Source organism: Solanum lycopersicum, chromosome 11 (genome assembly GCF_036512215.1).
Source record: "Solanum lycopersicum chromosome 11, SLM_r2.1".
Lineage (NCBI taxonomy): Eukaryota > Viridiplantae > Streptophyta > Magnoliopsida > Solanales > Solanaceae > Solanum > Solanum lycopersicum.
In genome coordinates, this window is record NC_090810.1 from 4819089 (window position 1) to 4839045 (window position 19957).

At 34.7% G+C, this 19957-nt stretch overlaps 4 protein-coding genes across 6 annotated transcripts; all 4 read right to left on the minus strand.

Annotated features, from left to right (window-relative positions):
- Positions 1 to 876: 876 nt before the first annotated feature.
- Positions 877 to 2953, minus strand: LOC101257130 (HMG-Y-related protein A). The gene is made up of 2 exons (XM_004250133.5): positions 2716 to 2953; positions 877 to 1754 (listed from the first exon to the last, which is right to left on the minus strand). Exons 1-2 carry the CDS (start codon positions 2758 to 2760, stop codon positions 1317 to 1319), a joined length of 483 nt encoding a protein of 160 aa, XP_004250181.1. The 5' UTR covers positions 2761 to 2953; the 3' UTR covers positions 877 to 1316.
- Positions 2954 to 3370: 417 nt separating this feature from the next.
- Positions 3371 to 9826, minus strand: LOC101257426 (senescence-associated protein SPA15, chloroplastic). Of its 2 annotated transcripts, none has more exons than XM_004250135.5 (13): positions 9544 to 9826; positions 7824 to 8189; positions 7486 to 7626; positions 6702 to 6775; positions 6383 to 6459; positions 6237 to 6308; positions 5405 to 5473; positions 5204 to 5250; positions 4976 to 5090; positions 4825 to 4893; positions 4608 to 4711; positions 3887 to 3962; positions 3371 to 3779 (listed from the first exon to the last, which is right to left on the minus strand). In XM_004250135.5, the coding sequence occupies exons 2-13, from the start codon at positions 8096 to 8098 to the stop codon at positions 3612 to 3614; spliced, it is 1287 nt and encodes a 428-aa protein (XP_004250183.1). In that variant the 5' UTR covers positions 8099 to 8189; positions 9544 to 9826; the 3' UTR covers positions 3371 to 3611. The 2 variants fall into 2 exon arrangements, with proteins under 2 accessions (XP_004250183.1, XP_004250182.1); XM_004250134.5 differs by having other exon boundaries at positions 9358 to 9647.
- Positions 9827 to 10521: 695 nt separating this feature from the next.
- Positions 10522 to 14530, minus strand: LOC101266293 (cuscuta receptor 1-like). Of its 2 annotated transcripts, XM_010314372.4 has the most exons (6): positions 13956 to 14501; positions 13392 to 13661; positions 13226 to 13303; positions 12871 to 13017; positions 11827 to 12747; positions 10522 to 11729 (listed from the first exon to the last, which is right to left on the minus strand). In XM_010314372.4, the coding sequence occupies exons 1-6, from the start codon at positions 14359 to 14361 to the stop codon at positions 11707 to 11709; spliced, it is 1845 nt and encodes a 614-aa protein (XP_010312674.1). In that variant the 5' UTR covers positions 14362 to 14501; the 3' UTR covers positions 10522 to 11706. The 2 variants fall into 2 exon arrangements, with proteins under 2 accessions (XP_010312674.1, XP_004250531.1); XM_004250483.5 differs by having other exon boundaries at positions 10522 to 12747; positions 13956 to 14530.
- A 2932-nt stretch (positions 14531 to 17462) lies between these two features.
- LOC101257920 (probable glycosyltransferase At5g11130) lies at positions 17463 to 19429 on the minus strand. The gene has a single exon (XM_004250136.5). The coding sequence runs from the start codon at positions 18649 to 18651 to the stop codon at positions 17605 to 17607; it is 1047 nt and encodes a 348-aa protein (XP_004250184.1). The 5' UTR covers positions 18652 to 19429; the 3' UTR covers positions 17463 to 17604.
- Between the last annotated feature and the right edge of the window lie 528 nt (positions 19430 to 19957).

Sequence of the window (19957 nt, forward strand, 5' to 3'; positions counted from 1 at the left end):
GTTTATGAACCATGCGTTATGCCTCCCACTATTGTCCTAAAAAGGACAATCTAGTGAGTGAAGATTCATATGACTGACCTCGACTTACTTGAAATCGAGACGTCATCATTGTTTCTGAACCATGTGTATGCCTCCCACTATTGTCCTAAAAAGAACAATCTTTTTGCAGTTTCAGTTACTTATTGGAATAAGCAACTGTTACAACAATGTAGAACATTACAACAGATAAGTTACAACCATGAATTTGTTGTAATAAATCAAGATTTTAAACTCAAGTGGGGACCTTAAGCAACTTTGACAAAGACATTACCAATTCATAGGATACTTTAGAAGATATGATAGATAATGTCATGGACAAAGACTATCTACATTTTTTTTGTACATATGATGTTTTTGGTTCACATAACATGTCACAAATCCACTTTCCCACAGTCTCCATTTATATATCAATTCCTTATCCAAATATTCTCTTTTCTTTCACCTTCACTTCCAGCACACACTCACTTTATTAGTCAACCATCAAACACCACAACTGATTTTTTATCAACATAAAGAACAGGATCACTTGTAGAATTAGAATTGTTGACAAGACAATAATCTATTTGGAGAGTTGACAACAACACTGGGGGCCAATATAGTTAAACTAAGAATAAGAATCAAGTGTCAGAGAAAATAAACCTGATCTAACTCAACTTCAAAAGTTAGCTCGTAAAATGAAGATTGTCCAAACTATATAAAGACAACAATCCATTCCCTTAACCAATGTAGGACATTTCAATGGATGATAATAGGATTAAGAATTGAACAAGTGCATCCTCTTCTAACAAGAACTACAAATAAAACACCAACCAAGAAAAAAAGAAGACTAATACAACATAACAAAGCCAAATGAAGTAATAACATCCCACAAATTTTCAGTGTGAATCTTGAATCAACAAGAATTAAACAAGTACACACACTTCTAACAATCTATATTTCTCAGCTACAAGAATTACACACAAATCACTACAAATACAACATCAACCAAGAAAAACTTGAGACATAACACAGTCATTGAGAGTCATCACCATCAACAAAGTCAACAAATCTTCAGCTTCACTTTACACCATTCTGTGCTGGCTGTGGCTCAACTTCCCTATCTACTGTGAATCGCGAATCAACAAGCATTAAAACAAGTACAGGATCTCCTAACAATCTACATTACACAGCTAGAAGAAACACAACCCCTTACAACTACAACATCAACCAAGAAAACTTAAAAACACAACAGAGTTATAAAAGTCGTCACCATCAACCAAGTCTGCGGATTTTCAGCTTCACTCTAAACCATTTTGTGGTGGCTGCGGCCTAATCTTCCTAGGCCTACCTCTAGGCCTTCCGGTTTTCGAAACAGGAGCTAAGTCACTAGGGACACTTGTTGGTTTTGGTTTCTTGGGAGTAGGTGGTGCATTGGGGTCTTTTTTCGGGCGACCTCTTGGCTTTGGAGCTGCAATATCTGTTCCTTGTGGCAATATAGGTTTGGGTTTAGGTGGTCGGCCGCGGCCACGCTTAGGGGGTGCATCTGGACCAGGTTTAATGTAGTTGTTTTTTAGGAAAATAAGTTCACCAGTTTGTTTCATTCTATCCAAATGGTAAGTTATCAACTTTGAGTGTGCATCATTCATGTTTCCATACTTAGATTCAATGTACTTTGATATTGATGACTTGTTTGAGCCTTCTTTTTGTTGCAATGCATCAAGGGCTTCATAAATCATCTGATAATTAAAAACCAACATACCAAAAGTTGAGTTTTTTTTTTTAATGAAATAAATAATTTTCAAAAAAGAAGACAGACATGCAGATCTGTGTTTAAAAAAAAAAAAGCATTCTTGATGATCATGTGATCATGTGGAAGCCATTAAAGAAGTAAAAAAAAAAAGCAAAAAATTAAGAACTAGACAAAAGTTGTTCCTGTATCTTTAATAAACTGTTCTTTATTTTCTCTTTTTTCCCAAGTTTTCTTGGGATTCCAAATCTCATTTTTGGCACTAACAAATGCAAGAATCTACACTTTCAAAAATCCAAAATTCAAGAAAAATCCAGTTGTATTGCACAAAAGTTACAATTTTGCTTGAAAAAAATGATTACTTGTTTTTCTTCCTTCTTAGTTTTTAGTTATCAAAGATTAAATCTTTCTTCCAAAATCAACATAAAAGGAATCAACTTGAGTTAAAAAAAAAAAAAAATTGGCAATATACTTTGTACTCTCTCAATTTCAATTTATTTGTCTGATTTTATTGATATAAAATTTAAAAAAAAAACAAAAAAAACTTTTGAATCTAGTAGTCTTGAACTGAAGCAGCATAATATCTCATACATGTCACGAGAAAAATTAAATTTAAATTGTTGTCAAAACCAAAAAAGATATAGTTCTTTTTAAACTAGTACTTAAGTTTCTGAAATATGCATACTTCATGTAAAACTAAACAAAGAAAGAAGGATCAGAATTCATGCTGAAAACATAAAAAAAAATGTTTTTTTCTCCAATTTCTTCAAAAGTTCAAATCTTTCTACTAAAACCAAGAAAAAAAACAACACCCCATCTGGTATAATGTGAAAAAGAGTCAAATTTTTGAGAAAAGAATGAACATAGAACATGATTTTTAGCAGAAAAAAATCAATGAAAATTAAAGGGGTCAAAGTGAAAATAAAAAAAATTGGTATATTTTTTTTTACCTGAGGGTATTCAGGATGAATCTTGTTGACAAATTCAGTAGCCATTGAAACTTGCAGAGAGAGAAAGAGAGAAATGTCCCCACAAAGAGATGGAGAGAGAGAGAGAGAGTGAGGACAATGTCAGCTTCAATAGCACAGTGAATAATTTGCTACTTTACTAGTACTAAAGAAATTAAAAATATAAAGAGAGCTTATCCACAAAGAAATTCAAATAAAAAAATACTTTTCGTTTTAATTTAATTGTCGTACTTTATCTTAATTGACCCTAAAAAGATAGTACTTTTTTATATGAGGTTGAACCTAACCAATTTCAATTGGCTTACGAATTTTGAGGGGTGGCGGGGAGGGGGGGCTCCGAGCCGGGTGGTCCAGGTAATCGGTTCAGGAGTGACGTGACACTATCGGATTGGTCGGGGCCACCGATAGTCCAACTAAGACTGTGTGGGTCCAGTTTTGTGATATTCTACCCTGTGTTCAGTAAAATTAAGACTCTTAAATGGAAACGAGGGAGTATAGAGAAGAAAAACAATGTTAGTAATTTTTAGAAGGAGATGATGAGAGGCTTAAGGTTCATGCATTGGACAAAAATCCAACTGTTGTAAATCTTTGTTGTAGCATTGAACTGAGTTTTATCTGTCATTGGACTAACAATATATTTATCAGAAATCTGCTTTGTATATAAGAAGAATAAAGTGTTGCTTTAGACTTTTTATACATTGATAAAAATATCAATGATCCAAAGATACAAACAAGTTACATAGCATGAAAGGATGAAATCAGTTTGGCATTTTTTTTTCTAATGTAAGTAGAGCTTATGAACTATTTTTTTTTTTACAGGACGAATATCGATTAGTCCCTTCATCTAGATATCTACAGTATTGAGTTACGGGCACCTTCTAATATGTCCCATTGTTGTCATCTTGACTCCCTACATCCCCTGGTGACACTTCGTCCACCATGAACCTCCAGCTATCTCCCTCTCCTATTTCCCATTGTCTTTTCAATTCAAGAATGGTTTTAGATGCAGCAGCTGCAATGGCAGGGTTGTCATCTTCTGCTAGTCTCTATGGACACATAACAAAGCCTTCCGTCAGTGTTGAATAGCTTCAATAAGAGAAAGTGTAGTTGATGGAAATTGTATGATAAGACATCAGTTTCCTATACAAATTACCTGTAACGCTCCCATGCCAGCGTTTCCTAAAGTCCACATGGACGGTGCAGCTGCAAGTGCATTTGCTAATGCTTTCCTGCACGATGAAATTTACAGGTGTTCGAGTCATACAGATCTAAAATGACTAATACTGTATCAATCAAAACAAGTAAAAGACAAATAAAACAAATGAGGATAGTAAAACGCCTTCATCTTCGTCTCAAGATGATACAGATTCAATCTTTAGGAGCCTCCTAAGTTCAATAATTTCTTAACTAATAAAAATTGAGGTTGAATTTAAGCTGGAAATAACAGTTAAACTACATCCGTTTCAATTTGTTTGTCTTACTTTCCTTTTCAGTCCGTTTAAAAAAGAATGTCTATTTCCTTTTTATTGGCAACTCTTTGGGTTAAAAGTTTCACGTGGCATGCTTAAGAACACAAGATTAAAAGACATTTTGGTACATTCTACTACGTATCTTTAGTTTAAGACACAAGATTCAAAAGTTCTCTTTGTTTTCTTAAACGCGTGTCAAGTCAAAACCAGACAAACAAATTAATGCCTCAGTATCATCCAAAACGAAGTGCAGTTGATTTTAAGGGGCAGAAACACTATTTTGGGAGCCTCGAGTACGAAAAATGTGAGGTTTAATTGCACAGATTAGAAATGATAGCGCGTAATAGAGTACAACGGGGTCTAATTCATTTCATAGAAATGTCAAAAGAGGGTGAAAAAGCTAACCTTGTGTTCACATCAGGAGAACTTGAACACTCGGCCAGCAAGGATACACTACTTTTACCATCCATTGCATCAAGATCTATAAGCGTTGCTACCAACAACTCGAGCTGCTCGAATCAGGAAATTTATAAAAGAAATGAGATGTGGAAGAGAGAATTAATACATCAACGGTAATCAGACGTAGTCATTATTATCAATTTAAGTTTTTTTAAGTTGGGACCTCTTCTGGATCAGTATAGTCAATTCCATCAGCTTCGGAAAGTGCAGATGCTATATCCCAATATGCTTCCTGCAGGTATTAACATATAATTATACTTACGGAAGTATTCATTTACTTCATTAGAACTTTGAAAGTAGACAAGGCTCGATACCTGGATAGCAGTGAGGCGATCAGCTGAAACTTCCCCAGGAAGAAACTCCAGAGTTTTCCCATTCTTCTCTAGAGTAATATGCCTTGTTTTCTCCGTATCGATGGAACTTCTTTTCCTGAACAGAAGACGGATACAAGTACGGAGCAGAGATGAAGATTTAAAGTCAGATCAATTGTGTTATTTATTCCCTTTATTAGTTATTACTGCTAGGATGCAAAATGAACTTACAATTTGCACATCTTGCTCACCATCCTATCATGAATGTTCTTGACAAACTGCAAAACCACAACACAAACACAAGAAATCACGAAGAAAAAATAAATATAGAGTAGTGAGTGCAGTCATTATTAAAACGAAGGAAGTAAATAAACATATCTTCATACAACACATAATATGGAAGATCAATTCCATTTTGTGCAATAACCATACCTCCAGAGCCATCAGAGAATCCTCCATTGCACGCTGTTTTGCCACAAAATCGGCACGTCTTAAATCAGCCTGATTATTGAGGAAAAACAGCTGCTTTTAGATTATCTATATTAGCCACCAAATAATTTTAATGAACCTACTGTGCAAAGCAACATAAATTTATAGCAAAGACAGTGATGTCGTCAACAAGCTGCTATCTGCTCTCGAGGTTCCGAATCAGTAGCAGAAGCCAAGCAGATCAATAAAGATTTGAACTTCCGAATTATCAATGAAAATGCTAACACAATACATGTCTAATCCATTAATAACCTTGTTGAACACAATGTGCCTTGTACTAGGAAATGTTACAGCATTTTGAGGTGAAAACATGTTCTGCTAGTTTCAGCCTGAATGTATCGAACATCACTTCCACACTCAGTTTAGGTCCCTGACTCATAAATTAGATCTTTGGTTTCATGTGCTGCTCGACGCATTATATCTTTGATCACATGTACCTCAGGTTCAATATGTTCATTTTGGAATTAAATACTATTAATAGATAAGGCCTAAAAACTTACAATTTGTCTGTACTCGCAAGTTTATAACCTTTTGGTGCATTTTGTATCTCCAATTAGAAGCCCCTATGTATCTGGAGACTGAGATTATGCAATTACCTCTCTAATGGGCCGTCTACTTGGTGGAGCCACTAAAATGCATGCTTCATCTTATCCAAGTTAAATTACAACATGGCAAACAAGAAAATGATTCTCTCTACTTTGCCTCCAGCTACCTTAGGGAACAAGTGAAAAAAATGCACTGCATGAATTTATACGGCACAAATGAAAAAATTCACCTCCAAGGCACCATCGCTCCAGTGTCGATCAGCAGCTTTCTTCAGTCTCGTTTGAGCTATGTTTTTAAGAATCTGCTAAGCACAATTGATAAGCATCCCAATGAAAAGATGGTGATGGAATATCTTATGGTAGATAATTATCTTACAGTGGCAACATGCTGGATTCTTTCGGCTCTTTTCTTTACATTGTGATCAACTTTCTCAGTATCTTCCCGTGCCCGAGCTAATTGAAGAAAGAAAAGAAAACGGATCAATCAGAATATCAGGAGTGTATCACCAACATCAAATGACAAAAGTTATTATCCAAATGCTATTGTCAACTATCTCCTTCACCAATACCACTATCCAAGCAATATACATCAAAGTATTGAACTTTGATTCCCAGCATGAAAATTGCAAATAGGCAGTTGAATATGGTTCTTTTATCATAGTGTAAAAGCTTGAAAATCGGGTAAAGAATTTTACCATCAAGCTTAAGAAACTCTGAACCAAGAAATGCAACATCTTGGCGCGCACGGGCATCCATTCTCATTATTTCCCTGTTGGGTAAAAGTAAATTAGGAAGATATTTGAGATGAAGCTAATGTATCATATTTCATTTGATAAAGTAGGTTTCGAAGATGATGTACAGAGGTATTTGACAAATACTGGAATATATGATGATGGAGCTGATGAGAATAACAGTTTGAGGTAGCAAAAAATCAAACAAACATTATCTCAATGTGTTGTAATCACCAATTATCTCTCAGTGTTCGATTGTTAAACGAATTATATAGTCTCTAGAATTTGCTAGGTACAGACATAGAGAGAACATTTAACATGCAGATTTGATTCTACAGTATAGTAAACTGTATCAAAATCTCATTTCTAATAACGAGCCAGTCCTCTTCCTTCTACCTAAGTGGAGGCTCACAAATTATATCCTCATATCTTGACCCCAATTCAAAGCTAAATATACAACAAATGACAAAATGTTTTTTCTTTTTTCAATGGGAAAAAGGCTGGTGAGGACTATAATTAAGTTTTTTGACCTCTCTAACGTTTTTCTGGGGTGTATAAAGTAATCCCTCTATTCCATTTTACGTGACACTATTTCTGTTCCAAAGAATGACAGCTACATTTTGAAATAATTTAGATTTTTGAACTTTCTCATTTTACCCATAATGGAATTTTTTTAGCCTCAGTAATTATTTTAATCTGATACAAGACTTGAATAAATAATGCATAAAATGTTTAGCATATATTGTACCGAGAAAGCAGCACAATATCATTCTTCGCCCTTTCATTCACAAATTTGGCATCGTTGTAAGCAAATTTACAAGCTTCTGCAATTGCCTGACTTGAAGGAATAACTTTCCCAACTGTGGTTGCTTGATCATTTTCTTGTACACTGCAAAAATATAGTCCAGAGATGAACAAAAATTACAATCATATCAACACAAGAAATCGAATAAGCAACATTATAATAGTGTTGTAAAGAACTAAAACTAATGATAATGACAGTCTTAAATTTTCATTTGTAGACAGTTCTTTTCATATTTTTGGTGGTGTGCATTGATCGACCATTTGTTGTTGAACAATGCTTACCTAGATATATTGGAACAATCATCACTGTTTCTGGCACACTCTGTCTCAGTGTCGCGTGTTTCTGTTGAGAGACATAACACAGGAGATCCCCTGAAGATGACACGGTTGCTTAGTTTTCCGCATGCCTCCCAGAACCTCTTATTAGAAAACTTCAGTCTTGGCATATTAGAATATCCGTTGTGTTTGCTATGTTCAGTCCCTTGACTGTGGGTGTGAACCTTTGGGTGTTGAGGTGATTTAGCAGAATAATAAATGATCCCATTTGGGGTAGCCATGGTTATCTACAAGATCGTACAAGCCAAAAGCAAAATTCCCAGCTGTTTCCGGAGAGACGAAAAAGTATTTAACAAAGCATTAACCGAAAACCTGAAAGGCAAAGCAAATTCTAACAAAATAAGATTCTTTAGTTTAAACTATAAACAATTGTCTAGTATCAAAATGGTTACTAACATGAATAAAGACAAAGGTTACTCTACAATGACCTTATTGGTAGAGTACCACAAATTAAAAAAGATAATCAAGTTCCAAAGTATTAAGTATTATTGCAAAACTCATGTTGCCGAAGGCGTGCTTGAAGAGCACTTAAGCCCTGAACAAAGCGCAAAGCATGTTGAGTGCTTTGCCTCGCTTAGCCGTCCTTTGGTATTGTCATCTGTACTCTATAGCTTTCCCTCGAGTTCGTGCTCAGATTTAGGCATTTAGCAACTGCCTTTTTGTGATTCAAATTAAAAGTTTTTTTTTTAACTGCTTTGTATTTCATGGTTCTCGTTGCCAACAGTTCATACATATACTTAAGCAGAATACACGGATTGTTATACAATAAATTTGGATTCTAGATTAATCATATACTTCTCAATCATTAATCGCAATCAGGATCACCAAAAGCACCTATGAATGCATAATAACTAGTAACTTCAAAAGCACCCAGCCTTCACAAGACCCTCAAAAGTTCAGTAGTAACGATTAGACCACAATTAGTGATGTCCCCTCAAATCTCCCTTTCTTAACCAAAGACTCAATCGAAGGGTAAGTGAACTTAGTTGCCGATAAGGAAACCAATCAAAATAAAGCTAAACAAGCAGAAAAATCTTCAGTTTCAGCAACCAAGAGGTACAACTTATGAACAGAGTGAGGGCACAATAAAGATAGAATCTTGAATAAATTTGATGGACACCCACATGGCAATCAATCAAAATAAAGCTAAGCAAAACGGAAAAATCCTCAGTTTCAGCAACCAAAAGGTACAACTTATGAATAGAGTGAGGGTACAATAAAGATGAAATCTTGGAAGAATTTCGTAGACACCCAAATGGAAATTAGTCAAACTAAAGCTAAACAAGCAGAAAAATCCTCATTTTCAGCAACCAAGAGGTACAACTTTTATTAACAGAGTAAAGATGGAATCTTGAAGCATTTATGGACACCCACATGGAAAAATAAGCAAAACAAAGCAAATAAACTAAACAATTTCACCTTAAAACAAGAAAGACAGATGAATGAAGTAAGTCAATAGCACATTAAGGAAAAGTCTTACCTTTGCTACCCAGCACAGAGAGAAGGGGGTGGGGTGGGGTTAGTAAAGATGAAATCTTGGAAGAATTGATGGACACCCACATGGAAAAATAAGCTAAATAAAGCAAAGCAACTACATAATTTCATCTAGCAACAAGAAAGAGATGAAGGAATCAAGTAAATAGCACACTAAAGAAAAAGACTTTACCTTTGCTACAGAGTAGAGAGAGAGAGAGAGAGGGGGTGGGGTTGCTGGAAGTATATTTGGCTAAAGGGAAAGAGGGGTCCTTACTGAAATTGGATATAGGGAATGGTGAAGAAAAGAGTAAGTAAGCATTGCAAAATTGGAGAATTTGTGGCCACAAGCATAGCATATGGCCCCTTATTGTCCAACACTACCTTACAAAAGAAAATTAACTACTGGGGTATGGTAGTTGGAATAAGAGAAACACTCATTTGAAATTGGAGGATTTGTTTGTGAAGTTCTAGATAACTGTCTTGTATATAGATTTTGTCCTTTAGTTATAGGTAAATAGTAGTAGTAGTATGTATTTCATCTTAACTTATAGTTACTGCTGAAAGAATTGAGGTCTCGAGAGATAAAAAAAATAACCTATGATAAATCAGAAGAAATCACTCTAGTAGTTTTGTATCTGCTGAGATTCGAACCCGAGAGGCCGAGACTTCAATGTTCTGAACCCTTTTCATTTACCACTACGCTACACCCTTGGATGCTTTTGACAATTATATTCATCATGTGTTTGTGCGCTAGCGTAACAAAGATTTGTGAAGTTGGCTGTGTTGATTTCGAATACATGTTATAAAAACAGATACTAGCAACTGAAAAATCTTTAGAAATTTGTTATGCTACTGAATTATGTTTAGAAAGTTTGCCCTTTTGCTTAGATATGATGAAGAATGTTCTTCTAACAGTTACATTTATCATGTGTTTGTGTGCTAGTGCAGGAAAAGTTGTGTTTTCTGTTGATTTGTGAAGTCAGTTATGTTGATTTCAAATACGTGTTATGAACACAGATACAAGCAAATGAAAATAACTGTTAGAAATTTAGTCTTTTCCTTAAATTTGCTGAAGAATGTTTTTTAACAGGTATATTCATCATGTGCTTCTGATGATTTTGAATATGTGTTAATGAAAGCAGATACTTAGTATCAAGAAACTAAAAGGTATAAGGAACAGAACTCATGTGTGTGATTTACTTGAAAGTGACCTTAATATGTAAGGTTTACATTTTGGAAGCAAAAAAGTAGTAGCAAGAATACATGTAATACTCAACATAATAAAACCAAACATTTCTCCAGTATGGGTTCACCCAGAGGACTACAACCGTTGCGAGCACCACATTTGCAAATGCCACAAGAAATGAAATATAGAATAACTCTATATCGAGGAAACCAGTATCGTCTTCACAACATTCTGGTTCAAGAGGTGATTTCGGTATCTCTTTAGGCTCCGTGCAACTGATGGGAAGTGGAGGACCACAAAGAAAAGGATTTCCTTCATAACTGCTTTCATTAAAAGTTCCAAACTGTGCAATAGGCTGTGGAGTTGTACCTGTTAAATTATTGTGTGCCACACTAAACACTGCTAGAGTTGTCAAATCTAGAAGTTGAGTGGGAATATTCCCAGTCAAGTTGTTGTATGACAAGTCCAAACTCTCGATATTCAGGAGTTTCGAGAATGCTGATAGTATTGTTCCAGTTATGTGGTTGTGTGACAAGTTCAACGCACGAATTTGAGTAAGATTACTGAGTTCCTTAGGTATGTGACCACTTAACTGGTTGCAAGAAAGATCAATTCCAGACATATAGTCAACAATGCTACCTTCATAGGAATATGTATTGTGTTTGGTCATAAATTCTGCTCCAACCCATACATAGTTATCTAGCAACAATAATGTTGATGAAGACATGATCGAGGATTCTACCTCTATCGCAGTGTCTCCTCCAAACGTCTCGAATACTGAAGATCCAAATGATGAACTGTATGGGTATAGTTCTATGATATCTTCTTGTTGCATTATGTTTCCAAAGCAACGAGGAATAGGTCCTGAGAGATTATTGTGAGAAAGATCCATAATTCTCAAGTAACTAGCATGACACAATTCTGTGGGAATGGTGCCTTGAAGATTATTTCCTTTCAAAAGTAAGGTAATTATACCAGAACTTCCCAACCATTTTGGAATGGAACCACTGAAGTTGTTATCTCCGAGATCCAACACTCTTAATCCTGAGTTTGAGAACATGTTGAATTCCCCTTGTAGCTTGTTTTTACTCAAATACACATGTTTTAAGTCTCGGAAACTACTAAAACATGATGGAATCACACCAACAAGGTTGTTTTCAGAGATATCTAACACCTCAAGTCCTTCAAGTCTACAGAAATCAGGTGGAATATGACCATTTAGATGGTTTTTGGACAATGCAAGGAAGGTTAAGGAGGAGATATTACCAAGCCAGGACGGTATGTTACCTGACAAATTGTTGTAACTCAAGTCCAATGTACGTAAAGGAGCAGTGGATAACGTCTGTGGAATTGGTCCGGAGAAGTTGTTCCCATCCAAGTATAAGTAATTGAAATTGTTGATGTTGGCTGAAGCAGGAAATATTTCCCCTTTCAACATGTTATTCGACAGTCTCAGTAAATATAACTTGGATCCTTTACGAGCCAATCTTGTCGGTAGCTCTCCTTTTAACTTATTGTATGACAAATCCAAGCATTCAAGGCTTTGCATGTCAGCAAAACTTGAAGGCAACAAGCCTTCAAGCATATTGCTGGACATTGTTGATATCACGAGATTTGGGAAAATGGACCCAATGTTAGGAGGAAGTTGCCCTCGAATCTTGTTGTTTGAGATATCGAAAGCTTTCAGATTAGGAAGGAAAGGCAATTGAAGAGATCCAGTGAATGCATTTCCATCCAAGTAAACTTCTCCAAGTTTAGGATTGTTTTCCAATAACCAATTTGGAAAGTCTCCACCAATGTTGCATTTCGAGAGACGAATAAGTCTCAAGTGATGTTGAGAATGAAGAAAGTTTGGCATTTGAGAAGAGTTGAATAAAGATAAGGCTTCTAATTGGAACTTCGGGATCCAAATTTTAGAAGTAGTTTGTACAATTACCGAGTTGTAGTCAGCAAAGACAAACTTAAGCTTTGAATGGTTAGCAAATGACTCGAATGAAATTGGTACTTCAAAGTTGTTGTTTGTTATTAAGAGGTATTCAAGGGACAAGAGACTTGAAAGCGGAGATAAAGCAATGTTTCCAGTAAACTGATTTTGAGTGAGATCAATTACTCGAAGAAATGTTAAGTTTCTAAGACATGCAGGGAGTTTTCCAGTGAAGCTGTTTCTGCTGAGACTTAGTTCTTCAAGATATTTTAGATCACACAACCCTATAAAATGAACAAGTATATAATTGTTATACATGTTCTATTTTGTTATGCAGAAAATACAAGATTAACGTGACATTAGTCTACGTAGCACCATCTGTTAAAGGATGCTATGTCTGAAATTACCTTGACGTGGTAGAGTTCCATTAAGGCTGCATTGAGCTACTGATAATACTTTAAGAGATGACATTACACCACTGCTCCGCAGAAAGTTCTTATCCAATGTGATTCCATCCAACAATAAGTACTCTATATTTCTTAAAGCTCCCAACTCTTTCGTGCAAAAGAAACATAAAAGAATCATCAACATGTAGCCATAGGTGTTACAAAAGTGCAGCAACTAGCAAATGACACCTAATATGATGGAACAGCATAGTTTTAACCAAGACACTGATACTGAGACATATAGAATAATATCTTCGCGTGTAATCTATGGTTTTTTTTAACAATAATATCAACTGAAAGAAGAAACTTTAAGTACCTTCATTCGGTATAAAACTCTGGAATCTGCTGTACCTTATATTGAGCTTCTTCAGTGTCGGCCTAGATGTATTTAACTCTGTCTAGGAATTCATAATGATAATGTGAGGAAGGTAACGGATAATAAAAGAAGAGCTTTTCTAGAACATTTTCGTAAGTTTACTTACCTAGAGCAGATAGAAATTTTTTATCCTCTAGATCATTATAGCTCAAATCTAGGATTTCCAGCTTGTCTAACCCTGACAATCTCTCAGAACCTGATCCAATTTTGTTGTCTGTGAACCACATCTCGGAACGTGGTGCAAAGTTGTTACTTGAGAGGTTCAGTGACTTGAGAGATGAAAGCTGACTAAGAGACTGAAAGATGCTGCGGTTGAACTGATTCCCCGACAAGTCAAGTCTTTCTAGTTTCCTCAGTGGTCTCAGTTTCTCGAAACCTGTTACCAAATTAACAAGAAACTTACAATGGACATGCTAAATTATGTGACAGAGTCAAGTAGATTGTACTATGAACTTAACATGATAAAATTAGTATTGTGATCCTACATCCTCTGTGTATTGGTAGTCCGTACTCCCTCTGTTTCATTTTATGTGACATTCTTTCTTCTTTAGTCCGTTTAAAAAAATACAACACCTTTCTATCATAGCATGTTTATAACCAACAAGCTTCAAGATCATTCATATGTGCCTAGCCAAACATCGTCACATAATATAAAACGGAGAGAACATACCTTCATTCTTCACCCAGCCAGCCAATGAATGTCCAGGTATGTTCAAAGCTTTGAGATTTTTGAAGGGAATAAATAGAGATGCATTAAAAAGCCAGTTCCTCAACATATCATCCCTAGTTGTAAAATTTCCAAGTTGTTCTTCTTGACTAATTTGCTTAGCAATAACGGACAACTCTACGACTCTTCTGGTGCTGTTGCTGCAAACAATTCCCTCCCATTGACAACAATCCGAGGTTTCATTAGCCTCCCACGATGACAAATAATCATCGTGTGTACTGTAGTTTATGTTTGCCTTGAGTTGCAAAAGAGCAGTCTTTTCTTCATTCAAACAACAATAACAACACAACCATCCATTTGCCATGAACAGAATCAACAACCACCAATATACTATCTTGCTATTAGTCATATTTTGCTTCTTTACCTACAAGTTGACAACACTATAAGATATAACCAAACTATATATAAGAAGAAAAAAAGCTTGTTCGTTATCTGTGTTGGTGAGACGTAGCAGATACCTCTATGGAAAAATTAATGTAGACTAGAGTGGAATTTTGTGCAACTATTTTTCTTGTGATGTCCCTTTCAACTTCATTATTTTACTCTAATTTTCATCAAAACATTGCTTGCAACTTGAGTTGACTAGCACCATCATTGACTTGAGACACTCACTCATGAGGAAAAATTTCCCACTCGTGTATGGAAGTTTTATGCAAACACTTCTCTTGCTATATACTCCCTCCGTTTCAATTTGTTTTTCTGGTTTTGACTTGACACGGAATTTAAGATAGTAAAGTATACGTTTGAATCATGTGGTCTTAAACATGTCATGTAATAAAGAGTTGCAAAAAAGGAAAGAGATTTGTTTTGAAAAAGAAAAAGGAAAATAAGACAAACAAATTGAAACGGTGAGTAAATTTTGATAATTATTGTTCTTAACTAGAGTCAACAAAAGTTAGTTCCTTAGCCATTTATCTTCTTCTTTCTTTTTGTTAGTTAAAAGTCAAAAAAACTCAGCTACTCTAGGAGTTTACCAAGTCTTTAGCACTTATTTCAGTGGATCATACAGAAGAAATGGCTCATTGAGCAGTATACATATCTTTCAAATCATTAACTACACTGAAGAATTTTGACTATTCGTCCGTTCTAGAAAATATGACACATTTTTATATTTCGAAACATTTTTTTAAAAAAAAATTCATATTTACTGTTATAGTGACAAATTTTTGCTACTTTAATGTGACAAACATAATCTTGTGAAGCAAAAAATAGTTTTGCGACTTGACTATTAAAACGTGTTAGTTCAGCAATCATACATGAAATTAACCCTCCGTGAAGCAAAAATTGAATGACCTCCTGTAAATATGCTTTTACAAACTAATGCAAAGATTAAAAAGGACATCTTTTGCAGCACATTTTGAAATCTAAGATCATATCAGTACTCCTTTCTACTAACTAAAAACATAAATTTTGTTTTTTCAAACAGTGTCAATTGCATCAGAAGAAAACACATACAAAGGTAAAAACTGATCAAGCTAAGCAGGTCGATATATAACCCTGTCGAGAGCACCAAACTCAGTTGTTTAAGCTCTCTATATAACGATGTTCCAATCTTCCTCTCGTGTGAATACTTATTCCAAGAACAACTCACACATACATTTACATAATGAAATGATACATAATTATGAAAGTCATGAACTTTTGGAAGCAAAGTAATCGTAACATGAATACATGAAAGACTCGATATAGAATAAAACCAGACCATTTCTCCACGAGGGGTTTAAGCAACTGCAACCACCACATTTGCATATGCCACGAAAAATGAAAAACAGAACCACTCCATATATATCTAAAAAAAGAAGCATCATCTTCGGAGAAATTTGGTGCAGGAAAGTATGTTGGAATCTCTTTAGCCTCTATGCAACTGATGTGCAACGGAGGACCACAAAGAAAAGGATTTTCCCACATAACTGTTTTCATCAAAAGTTCCAAACCACGCTGTACGCTGTGTAGTCATACCTGTTAAATTGTTAGATAGTTGTCTCAGTTACTCGAAACCTGTAAACAAAATCACGAAGAAACTTTAAAATCAGATATGCTAAGCAGTTAAGTTTTCGCGAGTCAAATAGATTGAGTTTTGAATTTAACATTCTTGCTGATATATATGTAGAACTACTTCAGTCCTTTTTGGAACACAGTCATAGTTACTAACTCTTATGATAAATGGATTTAGATCATGGCGCGCAACAATCTTAATCGACAAATAAAAAGCTAATTTAAAAAGATAAAATGAGTTTCTTGGCGCAGGAACTAAAAAGGGCACAAAACATCACGTGTTAGCAGGGTCAGGAAAAGGGCCACACATTAGCGGTGTGACGTAGACAACATACCTAACAAAAACACTACTAAACACAACATTTCCTTGTAATTGGAAATTTTTGATTGAATTAAAGTGAGCTGGAAAATAATAATTCAAAAATGGAAGGACCTTGACAAGTTGAATATCACTATCAGAGAGACAAACTTCTATTTTCTTGCACCTATATTACGCAATGAACAAGTGATTCTCTTACCACTTATTGTAATACATTTTTTTCAATTCACTAATACTTGCAAAACTGTACTAAGCAACCGAACGATCCTATCTGCATAACTCTATTCAGTTACCAAACGATCCTAATTGCAGTGAAGAATTTCAGAAATTTTGTTAATATATCTTTACTAAAGTTAAACTATAACACTTTCTTTTGAGCATATTTGATCAATCAGTTTATATGATTCACTTTTGTTTTTATTTTGTCAAAAAGAATGACACGTTTCTATATTAAGTAATAATTTAACTTTGAAATATTCATTTTATCTGTAATGAAATTATTTATAATCACACAAATATCTATCACTTATTTTAGATCATAATTTTTAAGATTTTTTTTCTTTCTTTAATTTCATGTCAAGTCAAACTAACTCATATAAAGATCAAAATAAATAAATTTTCTAATATTTAAAAAGATCATTTCAATTAAGTGGAATATCAACCAGTGTTTTAAAAGGTGGAGGCGTGAGGCGAGGCGTTCTATACCGTACAAAGTGAGGCGTAAGCCCCGAGACACGAGGCGTAAGTCTTATGAATCTACGGGACATAATCACACATATATTCAATTTTATAGTAATAAGTAAAAGTAACATTTCAATGATTTATGAGATAAGTATTATAATCAATAATGAAGAAAAAAGTATTATAATTACTATTTGAAAAATATCATTATATAACAGTAAAAAATATGATTTAAAGCAAAAAAAGGTTATAAAAATAAATTAAAAACACCTTACGTTTTTACGCTAGAACTTATGTTTTTATGCTCGGAACTTATGCCTCAAATTTTTAAAACGTACGCCTTATAAATCTACGGCTTTAATTTATGCTCCAGAGTAATTTTGTTATGCCCGCCCCAAAACTTGCTATAAAAATATTTTTGAAAATACTGATACAACAAACATAGCACAAGGATCTACTTTTAACATGTCCTTTTAGGGAGTAAACAAATTACAATCATTATAAAGGCAGCATACAATTTATTGACCCGTTAATTAGGATTATAGTATTATTAATCATATACTAATTCTACAAGCAAAAGAAATTGAATTTTCAACACTAAAATTCTTCCCTCCGAGTGTATCTAATCGTATGCCGTCTCATCCACAGCTGATACATCACCATATGAAAAGCATCGTACGCCTGAGGTTCCGCGTTCCACACCATATGGTGAGCCGCCGCTACACACAATCCCCTCATCCGCTGATATCTATCCTCCGGCACACCGCTCAGGACCGCCTTCAGTCCCTGACCTCCACGGCGGTTTCCGATCAACAGTGCCATTTCCGACCACCTCAATACGTCCATCAACGGAAAATCCTGAACCGGACGGTCAACAATCACTACCGGAACACATCCCGCCGCCATTGCTTCAGTCAAATCCAACGTCGATTCAGCTTCGTAGAAGAACAGACAAAACTTACTACTCTTCACTCTTCCTAATTGATCCAACGGCTCAGATTCAACGACGAACTCCGAATCCAACCTCAACTCCTCCACCAACTCCGCCTCCGTCTTCCCGTCCCATTTCAGATAACCTAAACACGAACGATCCATATTCACCGGCGCGTGGGACAGTACGAGAGAGGATTTACTCACCGGAGACAAACTGATATCCTTATGAGGTATAAACTTACCTGAAACAGTCGGAAAAACCGAAATCTGAACTGAATTTTTCTTCAGCTCAAGTGCATTTCTATCAGAAGAAAAATCAATTCCTTCCGGTGAGATAAAAAAATGATCAGCTCCTAACGTCCGGTTCCAGTAAGGATACTTCGTTCTCAGCTCACGAACAAGCCGCGCCTGAGAACGACTAGATATCTCCGGAGAGAAAACCACGAAGAACAGATCAGCTTCTTCAGGCTCCTGAGTGATAAACGCGCTGTTAATGAGAGATTCGTAGAAATTTGAAGCTGACGGACTAAAAAAAATAATTCGTTGAGTCGTTGGATATATGAAAACTTTGAAACTCGTAAGCATCTTATCGTAGTTCATGGAAAACGTTGACGGATATAGATAAGGCGAAAACGAAGACGAAGACGAAGAAGGATGAACTAAGACAAAGAGGAAGAGTATAAAACACAATGAGAAAGTGAAAGTTGCCATTTCTCCGTTGAGCGAGAATCCTTTCACACCGAACTCACTCCTGATTTATTATGGTTAACTTTCGTCTCTGTTCGATCAGTCGAATATCATATACTATATTGTTTGGAGTTTAATAAGGGTTGTTGGAATATCAATGTTGGAATTGGAAATTGAAAGGTATGATACATTTTGTTGTGTTATAATTTTAATTGGTCAACTTTAGGCTATTTGATTCTTTTAATTTTCTTTGTGTATATAGGAAAGTGACCTTTGAATAATTAAAAGTTTTAGGGAAAAGTTCATAGCTTTCAATTGCATCATCTTGAATTATCCGTCTAATTAAATTTTATGTTATAGTTTATAGTTTAATATATTAATAACTTGAGTGGGGTATGTGACAATGTGTATCATATTTTGTTTCTTTATAGTGTCCTTTAAAGGGGTGCATTTGTGTTCTTAATATAACTTGATAAAGGGATAAAATTTAAGTGTTTGTTTATGTATTTCGTTTTTTCTTTACGTTGATTTCTTGAATTTTTATCATATAATAAAGAGTAATTTTCATATATAACAAATATAAATATTATATTTGTATGTTATAGTTATAGTTTGCATAATTACGTTTTTATAGCGAATTTATGTTTGCTATAAAACTTTTGATTTGTGTAATTCGCTACAAATATTTATTTTTTCACAATCATTTTTGTATAAATTTATTTATACATTGTAATTTGTATAATTAGATTTGAGTTTGTATAAGTATATGTATATAGGACGAAAATATATGTATTTATATTTATATATACATTTTTCTCTCGCTTTATACAAATACAAATGTATTTTACACATTTTATATCGAAATATAAAATGATTAATCGTATACCGAAAATGGCTAATTGTATACCAAATTAAATGGCAAAAAAGGAGATGTTTGCTGCAGATTACAATTAAAATAAACTATGGTTATAACATTTAATTTGAATTAATACTTAACTATTTCATACAATTTCTGGTATTTTATTTTACTTCAAAATAGAGGTGTCGCCTACACAATAATAGAGATGGCTAAGACCACCAAAAAGGGTGTCAAATGGGTGGTTTGTGTTGAAATTGAAAATATTTAAATGGGTTGAATAGGAATCGAATTGGGTCTTGACCCGCCCAAGTTTACTTTGGGCTCAAATGGGCTAAAAAACGGGTTGTGTCTTGACCCGCCCAATTCGATACGATTAATCTCAATAATTTAACATATTGATATTTAATCACAAAATGAATTTTCGATCAAGATTTTTTTGTTAAAAAAGTAACAAATTGATAAATAAATCTT

Coding starts and splice junctions, on each gene's coding strand:
- LOC101257426 (XM_004250135.5), bottom strand. CDS start 8,098: ATGGCTACCCCAAATGGGATCATTTATTATTCTGCTAAATCACCTCAA. Junction 6,776..7,485: donor GATATTGTGCTGCTTTCTCG/GTACAATATATG, acceptor TTTACCCAACAG/GGAAATAATGAGAATGGATG. Junction 5,251..5,404: donor ATTCTCTGATGGCTCTGGAG/GTATGGTTATTG, acceptor GTGGTTTTGCAG/TTTGTCAAGAACATTCATGA.
- LOC101266293 (XM_004250483.5), bottom strand. CDS start 14,361: ATGACTAATAGCAAGATAGTATATTGGTGGTTGTTGATTCTGTTCATG. Junction 13,304..13,391: donor AAAATTTCTATCTGCTCTAG/GTAAGTAAACTT, acceptor ATTCCTAGACAG/AGTTAAATACATCTAGGCCG. Junction 12,748..12,870: donor TGGAACTCTACCACGTCAAG/GTAATTTCAGAC, acceptor TTCATTTTATAG/GGTTGTGTGATCTAAAATAT.
- LOC101257920 (XM_004250136.5), bottom strand. CDS start 18,651: ATGGCAACTTTCACTTTCTCATTGTGTTTTATACTCTTCCTCTTTGTC.
- LOC101257130 (XM_004250133.5), bottom strand. CDS start 2,760: ATGGCTACTGAATTTGTCAACAAGATTCATCCTGAATACCCTCAG. Junction 1,755..2,715: donor TTCATCCTGAATACCCTCAG/GTAAAAAAAAAT, acceptor TTTAATTATCAG/ATGATTTATGAAGCCCTTGA.